General features: G+C 39.9%; 1 protein-coding gene across 9 annotated transcripts in view; it reads left to right on the top strand.

Moving 5' to 3' along the window:
* The window catches only part of pcdh15b (protocadherin-related 15b), a 1538224-nt gene that overhangs the window by 791151 nt on the left and 734785 nt on the right, over positions 1–12288 (top strand). For 7 of the 9 annotated variants that reach the window (XM_087999065.1, XM_087999066.1, XM_087999064.1 and 4 more), the window contains one exon: positions 2731–2751. The exons of the other annotated variants lie outside the window; for them this stretch is intronic. In XM_087999065.1, coding sequence (XP_087855191.1) covers positions 2731–2751 — 21 coding nt within the window. The remainder of the gene's footprint in view (positions 1–2730; positions 2752–12288) is intronic. 9 annotated transcript variants of the gene reach the window in all.

The raw sequence follows: 12288 nt of genomic DNA, 5'->3' as shown, positions 1-12288 counted from the left end.
CACCATCACACAAACTGGCTAAAGAACTACAGCAGGAACTGAAACCCCTGATCAGCGGATCCAGACACTCTATACAATCAACGCAGGAATTCTTGGACATCATCAGAAATACACACATAGACAAGGAAGAAACCATGGTCTCATTCGACGTAACGGCACTGTTCACCTCTATTGACAAAGCCCTAGCCAGAGAAACAATAGCCAACCTGCTGAACAGACATAACAGACAACAGGACGTTGAACCCATCAACAAAGACGGCATACTTAAACTACTGGACTTGTGCCTCACAACACACTTCACATTCAACAACCAGATATACGAACAAATCAACGGAACACCCATGGGCTCACCGATCTCGGGACTCATAGCAGAAGCAGTAATGCAAAGGTTAGAACAAACAGTCTTACCACAAATTCAACCCAAACTCTGGGTCAGATACGTGGATGACACCTTTGTAATCATAAAAAAAACACGGAAATAGAGAAAATACACCGGATCATCAACTCCACACCTACAGGAATCCGATTCACGAGAGAGGAAGAAAAGGACAACCAACTCCCATTCCTAGACATGATGGTACAGAGAACACCAAACGGAGAATTCACCACAAAGGTACACAGGAAAGCCACACACACAGACCAAGTCCTGAACTATGAAAGCAACCACCCCAATACACACAAATGAAGTTGCATCAAGACACTATTCAAAAGGGCCCCAACACACTGCAGCACACCAGAATTGCAAAAAGAGGAAGAGGAACACCTATACAAGGTATTCGCCAAAAACGGATATCCTCGCAATTTCATCAACAGAGGCCTAAGGGAAAGACAATGGAATGAGGACATGCCGCAACCCAAAGGACTAGCCACACTACCATACATCAAGAACATCTCTGAACTGACAGCCAGACTACTACGACCACTAGGACTTATAACAGCACACAAACCAACAGCCACACTCAGACAACAACTCACCAGAACAAAGGACCCGATACCCAGCATGAGCAAAACTAATGTAGTGTGCAAAATCCCATGCAAGGACTGCACAAAGCACTATATAGGACAAACAGGAAGACAGCTAACGATCCACATCCACGAACTTCAACTAGCCACAAAACAACATGACCAGCTATCCCTAGTAACCACACACCCAGACGACAAGCAACATGAATTCGACTGGGACAACACTACCATTATAGGGCAAGCCAAACAAAGAACAGCCAGAGAATTCCTAGAAGCATGGCACTCATCCACAAACTCCACCAACAAACACATCGACCTGGACCCAATATACCGGCCACTACAGCGGACAGCTGAAACTGACAACCGGAAGCGGCAGGGACAGGCCATTATAAAGGCCGGAGGAAACACCACAGAAGCGCTTCACAGGAGGCTCCCAAGCACTGAGGATGTCACCTAGACAGGGGACAAAACGTTTGCAACAAAAGCTTCCAGCTCGGTGAACAGAACCACAGCAACCTTCCCATCCATCCCCCAGCTCCATTTCCAGCCCCGCCTCCTTACTTCTTTCCCTCCAACCGACCCTTCATTCCAGCTACCAACTGGATTCATTCCTCCCATTGACCAACCAGGTTGTACCCACCACCTGTATTCACATCACTCAACACCCTGCCCCTGTCCCTACCCATAACCATTCTCTTCCCCCACCCCAAAATCTTTATCTGCAGCTCCCCTGCCCACACTTCCATTCCTGAAGAAGGATTATACCCAAAACGTCGACTTCTCCAATTCCTGATGCTGCCTGGCTTGCTGTGTTCTTCCTGCATCCTACTTGGCTACAAACCTATTGGGCAGTAACTTCAAGCTTTCCCATGAATTAGCTCCCTCAGGTGATTTATCTGCATGGTGAGCTACACCACACCATGTCTACTTCAGTGTCCTTCTTGACTCCATATTTATTATCACTAGGAACACAAGATTCCACACTCTGAGCATCAGTTAACGCCCTTGCTTCAGCTCTAGGTTATTTGAAACTGTGGCTTTATTTGAAACCTCAGTCAATATTGAGGATGCTGTGTGTAACCATCCAGATACAGCATGAAGGCATTAGTGTTGCTTTGTGTCAATCTACAAAGACAGCCTGGGTCTTGATTCAGATGACAACTACCTTATATTTACAATATTTCACAGATATTCATGCAACATACTTGATGAAACAACAAATATGCTGGCTAATTTATTCAGCACCTTTCTTTGTCATCTGTTGGACCAAATGCATTTATTAAAACTAACAGTAGAAACATCTATGCAGGAAAAGAGCAGAAGGGGTTTGTAAAATGGATGTCCGCACAAAATGTTATTTCTAGTCAAACAATGTCTTGGTAATAGAATTTGTTTTGTGTGTGGAAATTAAAGCAAAAAAATGAGGAAGATCATATTGAAGATTAATGATTCACTTCGTATAAATCCTATATATAAATCCAAAGCTTAAACGCTGCATTAGAACTGAAAGGTTTATATGAAGGCATCTCCATATAAATCATGAGTTTTGATGCAATGTTAAAATTTTGGATTTAAACTACAAATCAAACACCTCTGTGAGATGGCACATACTGTTTAGTTTTTCATGATTATATATTTCCTTTTACTTTTCAACTGCTGTGCTCTGTTGGAGGTGTGGAAAATGTAGCATACTTTGTTCTTTTTATGACCTCATTGCTGTCAGTTCATTAACATCTAATTGAACTCTGCATGCTGCTTTTTTTCTAGATGATTTCTTTGACGCTCATGGTATGTACATGGCTAAAATTTCTTCTGCTTTCATTCTGTTTGCATTACGATAGATTTAACCAGTTTATTTAATTTTTCAGTACTCTAAATAAAGCATAGGCAAGCATTCTAATTCTCAACTTGCTGATACTGAATGACTATAATCAATGTGTGGTTTAATTTAGATTTTTCCGAGCAGTGCCAGTTAATACAGATGAAATTTTCAAGCTTTGAAACTAAATTATTTCTGAACATTTGTCTAATATTTAGCCATCATTCAAAATTTGATATGATAAGGCATGCCAAATGAAATTGCGTAATGTCTATAAAATTTCATTACTTCTTTGTACTTTATGAATTTTTGTAGTTTGTTAGAGTTTACTCCATGATGCAGTTTTTCTTTTCCATGTCTTTAATATGTGCTAATTGCACTTGAGAAAATTATGTTACCAACACCAGTGCTCCACCTGCTCTTTTTATTTTAAGGAAATTAAGCATTGTTTTCTGGGGACCTGAATAATCCAAGTTGTTATTAGAAATAGCATGAGTTAAGAGCTGCCTTCCCCAGTCAACATTTTATGCAAGTGTTTTGAAGCATTCATTGGGAATTGTCTGCTGATCAGATCCATATATCTATGATGTTATGCAATGATCATCCGTAACTATGTGTATTTATGTGTGTACATTCAGGATCACATTGAATGTTAGTTACACTGACTCTCCCGTATTTGAGAGGGATCAGGCAATTCAGGGGACTTGCCTTTTTCTGCTATTTCCACATTTTCTGCAAGGAAAATAGCTGCAATGGTGGGCTTGGTTTATGTCAAGTCGCCCACTCCACAAAAATTATGCTGGATAGGAGCAAGGGGAAATGTCTGTACTAAATTCACTATAACACAGTCCCCTAGTTTAAAATCTGCCACAGGTTTTAATCAGAGCATTTCATGAGAATTTATAAGTATTATAATGGAATCTGGAAAATCAGAGCACCAATTACTGTTCAACAGTAATACAGCAATCTCACTATTCTGGTGTTTCCTTGTATGTTGACTGACCTATGTTATGGCCTTAGGGTCCTGCAACACTTTATTTTTTTTAAACTAATATTCTTATCCTTGTTTTCAAATCCTTGCATGGCCTCAGCTTTCCTATCTCCGTCATCCTTTCTCCCTACCACCTTCTGAAATATCACTGTGTCTCCACTTTAGGCAACCTGCTCATCCTGATTTTAAGTATTCGATCATTGCTTGCTGACCCTTTGTTTGCTTTGGTTCTAAGCTTTTGAATTCCATTCCTAAATCTCTGTATATCTACTTTTCTCCTTTTTCCCCCTAAGATGATCTTCAAAACATTTTCTCTTTTTTGTCACGTATCCTAAAATCTCTACATTACTGTATCTCAAAACCTGTTTGATAATATTTCTGTGAAGTGCCTTGAATTACTCTTTTCTGTCAATGCTGTTGTATAAATGGAACTTACTGTCGTTATTCTTCAATAGATTGGCTAGTTTCTGAATATTTTTCAAATCCTTTTCTAGGATTCTTTAGAAGTTCTAGCGAGAGACTTTTAATACTGGTAGGAGTGTGACTGCATCTTCAAATAATTCAAAAATTGATTCAAGTATAAACCACCCCTTTTAAAATTCAATCTGACTGACTGACCTTTTTTTCTCTGTTACATCTATAAGTAAAGTTTTCACTTTCTTTCCTACAACTGATTTCAGCTAACTGGTCTACGTTTCCCTGGCTTTGATCAACTTCCTTTTTTGAAGATTATTCCCTTCGTGGGTACATTTACAGGAAGGTTGTTGGGATGAGGGGATGGAGAGTGAGCAAAGTTGGAGAGGGGATATTGTGTGACATTTCAGACCACTTACCTAATAGCAAATAAAACAGTAGATAAAGGGTAGTACAGTGGATGACATTCACATGGACTTACAAATGGTCTTTAACAAAGATGCTGCATGGTGGCTTAGAAATAAGGTCCGAGCATTAATGAGGAAAACAGCTAATCCTAGCAAAGTGGAAGTCTGAATAGGTTGTGGTTTGAAGGTATCTGGGACACAGATTCACAAATCTTTTAAAAATAGTAGTACAGGTTAACAAGGCCATGGAAATTAAAATAAAAGTCCTCAGATAAATTTCTGGAGTCACAGAATTAAGTGACAGAGAAGGTAAGTGATTTCCAAATTTCAAAAAGGATATAGAAACACTGGAGAAATGAAAAGAGATCTACAAGGACAATACTATTTGTATCCTCCTAGTTTATCAGGAAAGTTGAGACTTGTATGGGCATCCCCTCACAGCCATCATAACACTCCTCCAATATTATTTACAGGCCATTTAGGAAGCATATATTTGCATTGCAGGCACACAAGCAACTAGCATCGGTCTTGGACTGGATGGACAGAGTTGAAAATCACACAACACCAAGACATAGTCCAACAGGTCTATTTGAAAATACAGGCTTTTGGAGCATTGCTCCTTCATCAGGTAGCTAGTGGGGCAGAGTTGAATTAACAGTAGTATTCAATTACTAAGATAGAGATATATGTGGATTCTTAAAAGGGTCTGAGCAACATGGGCCATGGTGAGGTTTGTGACAACATCAGATTGGTGAGGCCTATCTTGACATTGGAAGCAACCGGTTGTATCTTTTAATTTTTCACTGAGCGACATCGGTGTATTTCTAAATAAGGGGTATTGAAGTTTGTTCGACACCTTATCAACAGCTCAACTCACCTCATCAACATTCAGCTTCCTGCATGTCAAACAAACTACATGTTGAGAAATCTTGATTTAGTATTTGGAGCAGCTACCTGGTGGCTTCAGTTCACAGTTGGCCGTGAAGTCCATCCATGTTCCTCAGCACCCAAACAGCATTGTAGGACACGAACCAATGCCATCAGTGGAACACACCTTACTGCGCACATTGGCATCCCCTCACAGCCGTCATGACACCCCTCCAATATTATTTACTGGCCATTTAGGAAGCGTATATTTGCATTGCAGGCACACAAGCAACTAGCATTGAAAAGCTATAGAGGGGACACCTGGAGCGCAATGACAGGTCCTAGCTCATGGATTGGACCAAATGGCATCTTAGGAATGCTTGTATGTTTTCTTCATGTTTGCTTTTCCAAAAAGGCAGTGGCCTAGTGTTATTATCACTGGACTGTTAATCCGGAGACCCAGTCAATATTCTGAGGACCTGAGTTTGAGACCCACCACGGGAGATGGTGGAATTTGAATTCAATAAAAATCTGGAATTAGGAGCCTAATGCTGACCATGAAACCACTGTCAGTTGTTGGAAAAACCCATCAGGAAAGAAACTGCCATCCTTACCTGGTCTGGCCTACATGTGACACCAGACTCACAGCAATGTGGTTGATTCTTAACTACTCTATGGACAACTAGGGATGGGTAGTAAATGCTGACCTAACCAACAATGCCCTCCTCCTGCGAATGAATTAAAAAAAAAAGATCTACCTCTATGCTTGTCACATTGTGCCTTGTCTTGCTCACCATGCCATGCCATTGAAGGGAAAAATACATGAAGTGACACTTCTTTGCATATATGCAAATGTGAATGTGCCTACGTGTCAAAGGTGATGCTGGCCAAACTATCAATGTTGTTTCAGTGATGTGGCAGATAACAGCATTAACTTAAAAGAAAGTGAATACTGGCCAGAAGTGCCCCCACCCTCTCCCCCCGGGTACTCTACAGCACGGAGGACTCAACATTGAGTTCTCTAATTTCAAATGACCTCCCTCATTATCAGGGGCATAGTGCCCTTTTAAAGTTGGCATGTTTGCAAAGTATTTAGCGGTTATCCACTGAATGGCGAATCACTCAGTGGTAGTTGGAGTGAGAATCAGATGTGAGGGATGCCATAGAGGTGAATAGCTAATGAGATGCATTTGGTAAGATACAGCAAGAAATCCTATCAGGCATTGCAGAGAGACTCCCTCAAAAAAACTCAATTTGCACTTAGGCAAAAGAAGCAAGACACAGCTCATTGTATTTCCCTTATGGAAGGGTCCAAAACAGCAGAGCCCATAAATCCAATAAGAAATTAAAGAGAATGTTATTTTCTTCAGTCTGAGAAATTTGGAATTCACTACAACTTGCTATTATTGAGGTAATTCACATTTAAATGCTAAGAATGTAAATACATGATGCAGGAGGGCTAGTGTGTTTTTTTGATAGTGTATGAGGAGGCTTACCTGAAGTTTAAACAACTTTTGGCCAAATAGGTCTCTGCTATAAAATTCTATTCTGTTGTCAGTGCTGTTCCATAAAATATCTATTTTGCATTCTTATAGTTTATCAAAGTAAATTTATTTATGAAAATAGAATGGGAGCAACAAGTAAGTTGCATTTGTTTTGAGGTGATCTTTACCTCTCGTAACTGTAGAATAATCAAAATGTTGAACATGTTAGAATAATCAGATTAATAAATTCTATGAGTGACAGACTAATGACAACTCAGGGATATTCATTGTAAAGATGCCCAAATGACATGGGGACAGACTGAACCTAATGTTTTGGAAATAGAGACATGCACCAAATATTTTTTGTAGTACAGTTTAAAAATGATCACTTATACCAACAAGAGTGCATCACCCAGTTTGACAAGAAGATTTACCTACAATGGGATTGAGTGGCCTTACAAAGGTTTATAAATTGATTAATTCACTGTATTCCCAAGAATTTGTCCTTACAGTGCATGTTGATGGCTAAATAAGCATAGTTCTGATTATCTGAATATTAAAGTTATATTTTTCTGAAGTTGCATTTACATTAATTTGATTTTGATAATTGAGAGACAATTATCCATAATAAACTTATACAAAGCTGATTTTGACTTGGATTATGACCAAGATTGTTTGTGTCCTGGTGCAGTTCAAGAGGTTACCCTAAATTTCTGCTGTTTCAAGGGCTTCCAACTTCTCACCTTTGGCGTAATGTTTATGTGGTAATTGGTATGCTAAGGTGATTGAATGGGTAGTGGGTTCCACAAACATCTTAGACTGGACTCACTAAAGATCTCTAGTATTTGTTGATCAGAGATTCCTCCCTATAGTGAAATTTGAGACGAATTGTAGCTTGGGTTGAGGTTCTGGAAGTAGATTTGCTCGCAAGATTGGAATATTTATTTTCAGATGTTTCGTCGCCATACTATGTAACATCTTGAGTGAGCCGCCGGACGAAGCACTGCTGATGATTCCTGCTTCTGTTTTTCTGTTTGAGTTTCTTTGGTTTGGTGATGTCATTTCCTGTGGTGATGTCATTTCCTGTTCTTTTTCTCAGGGTGTGGTAAATCGGGTCCAAGGCAATGTTGACAGAGTTCCGGTTAGAATTCCATGCTTCAAGGAATTCTTGTTCCTGTCTCTGTTTGGCTTGCCCTAGGATGGATGTGTTGTCCCAGTCGAAGTGGTGTCCTTCCTCATCTTGTAAGGATACAAGTGAGAGAGGGTCATTTACCACCCCCTGAGAAAAAGAACAGGAAATGACATCACCACAGGAAATAACATTACTAACCCAAAGAAACCCAAACATATAAATATAAAGCAGGAATCATCAGCAGTGCTTCATCTGGAGGCTCACTGAAGATGTTACCTAGTATGGTGACAAAACGTTTGAAAATGAACCTTGTAGCTCAGCAAGCAAACCTACATCCATTTCTCCCTTCGTTCAAAGGATTTGTGGAATAATTGTTCGGTTGAAGAGAGAGGCAGGTTTGGATTACACTGTCGAGGATACTTTGGCTATCTTCTACTCTCCAAAACTGTCCACCAAGTTATATATGTTGACTCTTCAAGCTGCTTACATGACTTCTCATCTCAGTTAAGGATGATTTAATTATGTTTCCTCAGTCAGAAGTATAATGTGTGTCTTTAAATCATGTTAATCTATAGGTTTTACACTGCGTATCTCATGTAATTATTGGAAACATGTCGACTTAGGGTAGCACAGTGGCTCAGTGGTTAGCACTACTGCCTCACAGCACCAGGGCCCCAGGTTCGATTCCCCTCTTGAGTGACTGTGTGGAGTTTGCACATTCTCCCCATGCCTGCATGGGTTTGACCCGGTTTCCTCCCATAGTCCAAAGATGTGCAGGTCAGGTGAATTGGCCATGCTAAGTTGTCCATAGTGTTAGGTGCGTTGGTCAGTTGGAAATGGGACTTGGTGGGTTACTCTTCGGAGGATCGGTGTGGATTTGTTGAGCCGAAGGGCCTGTTTCCACGCTGTAGGGAATCTACTCAGAGCAGTACTTTTATCCCTGTCTCTCATTCCGTTTTCTTCTCATATCCAACCTTCCTCTCCAACTTACCTGCCCTTGAAATTGATTTCTCTGTTCAACTCTATGATATGTGTATTCATTTTTTAAATATATATTTAATGAAGTTGTTTCGTTTTCATTCTGAAACCTTGAAATGAAGACAAGTGACCAATATTTTGCAATTTCCCTCTTGATTTTGTCAACTTATTTAAATCTGAATCTATGCGCATGCAGTTAAACTTAGAATAGATGCTTAAGTAAATTCAATCTTCAGCATTTACAAGTTTTGAATATGCCTCTCCTACCAAATTAAGTGAGGTTTATGGCATCTATTTTATTTATATTTTTCTCATGGGTTGGCAAGGTGAAAGATCATTGTAGAATTTCTTTGTTAGACACTTCTGACAGACTTACAAAACTGCTTTTTACAGGTGATAATTAAAATTAAATTTGATTAATTATGTTGGCCTCTCATGGACTTCATTCATTAATTTACCTAAGCAGCTGTGGTGTGCTCTTGCTTTGTATGGTTGAGTGGTGGATTTCAAAGTCATTGATTAGAAAGGATAGTCCGAGATATTGATGTATCTCCCAACTAGGGAATCCCATTTAGTGTACATTGCTTTAGATCTGCTTGTAATCCAGCAAATCTTTAATTGGCTTGATGTTGTAGAGATTGTAATTCATCCTGCTTTGTGCCTTTTCTTCCAACTCCTTATTCATTATTATGAGCTGAGTAGAGGTATTCCCTAAAGTCCTCCTCATCTCAAAGATTGTATTCTCATGTTTGGATTTAACCTGAGTTAGTTCTCCAGCCTTTTTCTCTTGAACTTTCATTTTTTGCTCTACAGAAGAGAGCTGAAACTTTAGCTTCATTAGTTCAGAAATAAAAGTGATATGTTCCATTCTTCTTTATGTTGCAAATACTACTTAGAATCATAGAATCCCTACAATATAAAAGCTGGCTAATGAGTCCACACTTAATCTTCCATAGAGCATCCCACCCAGCGTGACCCTCTATCCTATCCTTGTAACCCTGCATTTCCCATGGCTAATCCATCTAGCCTACACATCCCTGGACACTACAGGGAAATTTATCATGGCCGCTCCACCTAACCTGCACATCTTTGGACTGTGGGAAGAAACCAGAGCACCTGGAGGAAGCCCATCCAGACACTGAGCATGTGCAAGCTCCGCACACATAGTCGCCCAAGGGTGGAATTGAAGCTGAGTCCCTGGCACTGAGGCAGCAGTGCTAACCACTGAGCCACTGTGCTGCCCACTTCTCAAATATTCTTCTGCAATTTCAGTTATACCTCTGTTATGTGTCTGTTATATCTATTATATCTCAGCTGTTTGACTGGTTTGATGCATTGTGAGTTGTGTAAGGTCATGGCATACTTGTATAATATAATTGTTGGTCCAGAGGTGTTTAGAAATTTTTCCTTTATACCACAGAAGGGGCAGCTTGGTGGCTCAGTGGTTAGCACTGCTGCCTCTCAGCATCAGGGATTCAGGTTCAATTCTAGCCTCAGGTGACTGTCTGTGTGGAGTTTGCACATTTCCCCGTGTCTGTGTGGGTTTCCTATGGGTGCACCGGTTTCCTCTCACTATCCAAAGATGTGCAGGTTAGGTGAATTGTCATGCTAAATTGTTCATAGTGCTCAAGATGTGTAGGTTAGGTGCATTACTCAGGGTTAAATGTAGGATAATAGGGGAGGGGAATGGGTCTGGGTGGGTTACTCTTTGGAGGCATTGGTGTAGACTTGTTGGATCTGTTTCTACACTGTGGGGATTCTATGATGATAGATTAGTGTTTACAAAGTTATGAGGGGCATAGATACAGAGGACATTTTCCACTTGGTAGACTGGTCAAGCTTTAAGCTAAGGAGCAGGAAGTTTGGAAGGGATTTGATGGAAACATCTTTCACCTAGGGCTGATGGTGCTGGAAGTCAATGCCTAAGTGAATGGTAGAGTTGCCTTCAAGTCGTTTAAGAAATATTTAGGTGAACACTTTACATCCCATAGTATACAAGGCTTTGGGACAAGTGCTGGAAAATGAGTTTAGAATAGATAGATACTTGATGCCCAGTGTGGACATGATGGGCTGAATGGCCTTTTACTGTGGTGTAAAAGTTCTGTGATTCTCCTTGACTCTCTAACTATGGCATCCAATGCATTGATTATACTTGCTCTCCAGCATTATTGATCCTGCATGTATGATTAATGAGCTATTGCATACTCAAAGTTTTATGTTTGTAGATTTGTCATGACTTCCCATGCCTGTTGGTACGTATTACTTTGAAGTTTGAAGAAACAGTATATTAACACTTGCCCCTGTATTAATCTCTGCCAATATTCAATGCTGACTACTTTACTAAGGGCAGATAATTTGACAATATGATGACAATGATGTCTTGTCAAGGTTAATAGCTTGAAAATTGTCATTGCAACTCTTTGTCTCATCATGTACATCATTAGATTGTGATTTATTGATCACTTTGTGTATATGTTTCTGGTTAGATACAAGCTGGCCTTTATTGGAGCTTGCACCTGCTCTTTTTGTGGAGTCTGTTTGAATCAGTGCATGTTTCTTTAGAGCTGCGTCAATCTTTGCTTGAGTACTTGCCTCTGCTAATACCATTTTATGTCACATATCTTGCAGTATTGATGGCAATCGGGGTCTTCCCTTGGTGCATGCAGAAGACCACACCTTCTACTGGTCTTGTTATGTTTGGCTGTTCTAATGTGTGTGTCAACTGTTGAGATGGTACTCTGGAGAAGTACAATTGATTGATCTTTGCAGATACTTGCATTTATCCTTCAGTAACTCTTCAATGCTCTAAGTCTTCAGTTTGCCTAACAAATGTTTCTGGAAAAAGTGAGGACTGCAGATGCTGGAGAAGAAGGGCTTATGCCTGAAACGTCAATTCTCCTGCTCCTTGGATGCTGCCTGACCTGTTGCACTTTTCCAGCAACACATTTTCAGCTAACAAATGTTTCTGGAAAGCTTCCATGGATGGATGTGATTGTTAACTCAACAACTCTGTTTGGTTCCTCCTTATCTGAGAAATTACAAAATGAGCCATTGCATCTGCTCATGAAATGCTATAGGAATTCTCAAGGCTTCAGTCTAAATGACATGATTTCTAATTTGTATGGAAGTTTAATCTGATTTTGAATAATCTCCTCACGTGACCCAATCTTTTGGGATCTTTTAGCACTTTAGTTGATGTGCTAAATCTGTGTCAATTTTCGTTCACAATATTT

Source organism: Chiloscyllium plagiosum, unplaced genomic scaffold, assembly GCF_037043375.1.
Source record: "Chiloscyllium plagiosum isolate Xiang-an unplaced genomic scaffold, Cpla_swu_hap1 HiC_scaffold_22, whole genome shotgun sequence".
In the NCBI taxonomy this organism is placed as follows: Eukaryota; Metazoa; Chordata; class Chondrichthyes; order Orectolobiformes; family Hemiscylliidae; genus Chiloscyllium; species Chiloscyllium plagiosum.
This window is presented reverse-complemented; position numbering and strand designations above follow the sequence as displayed.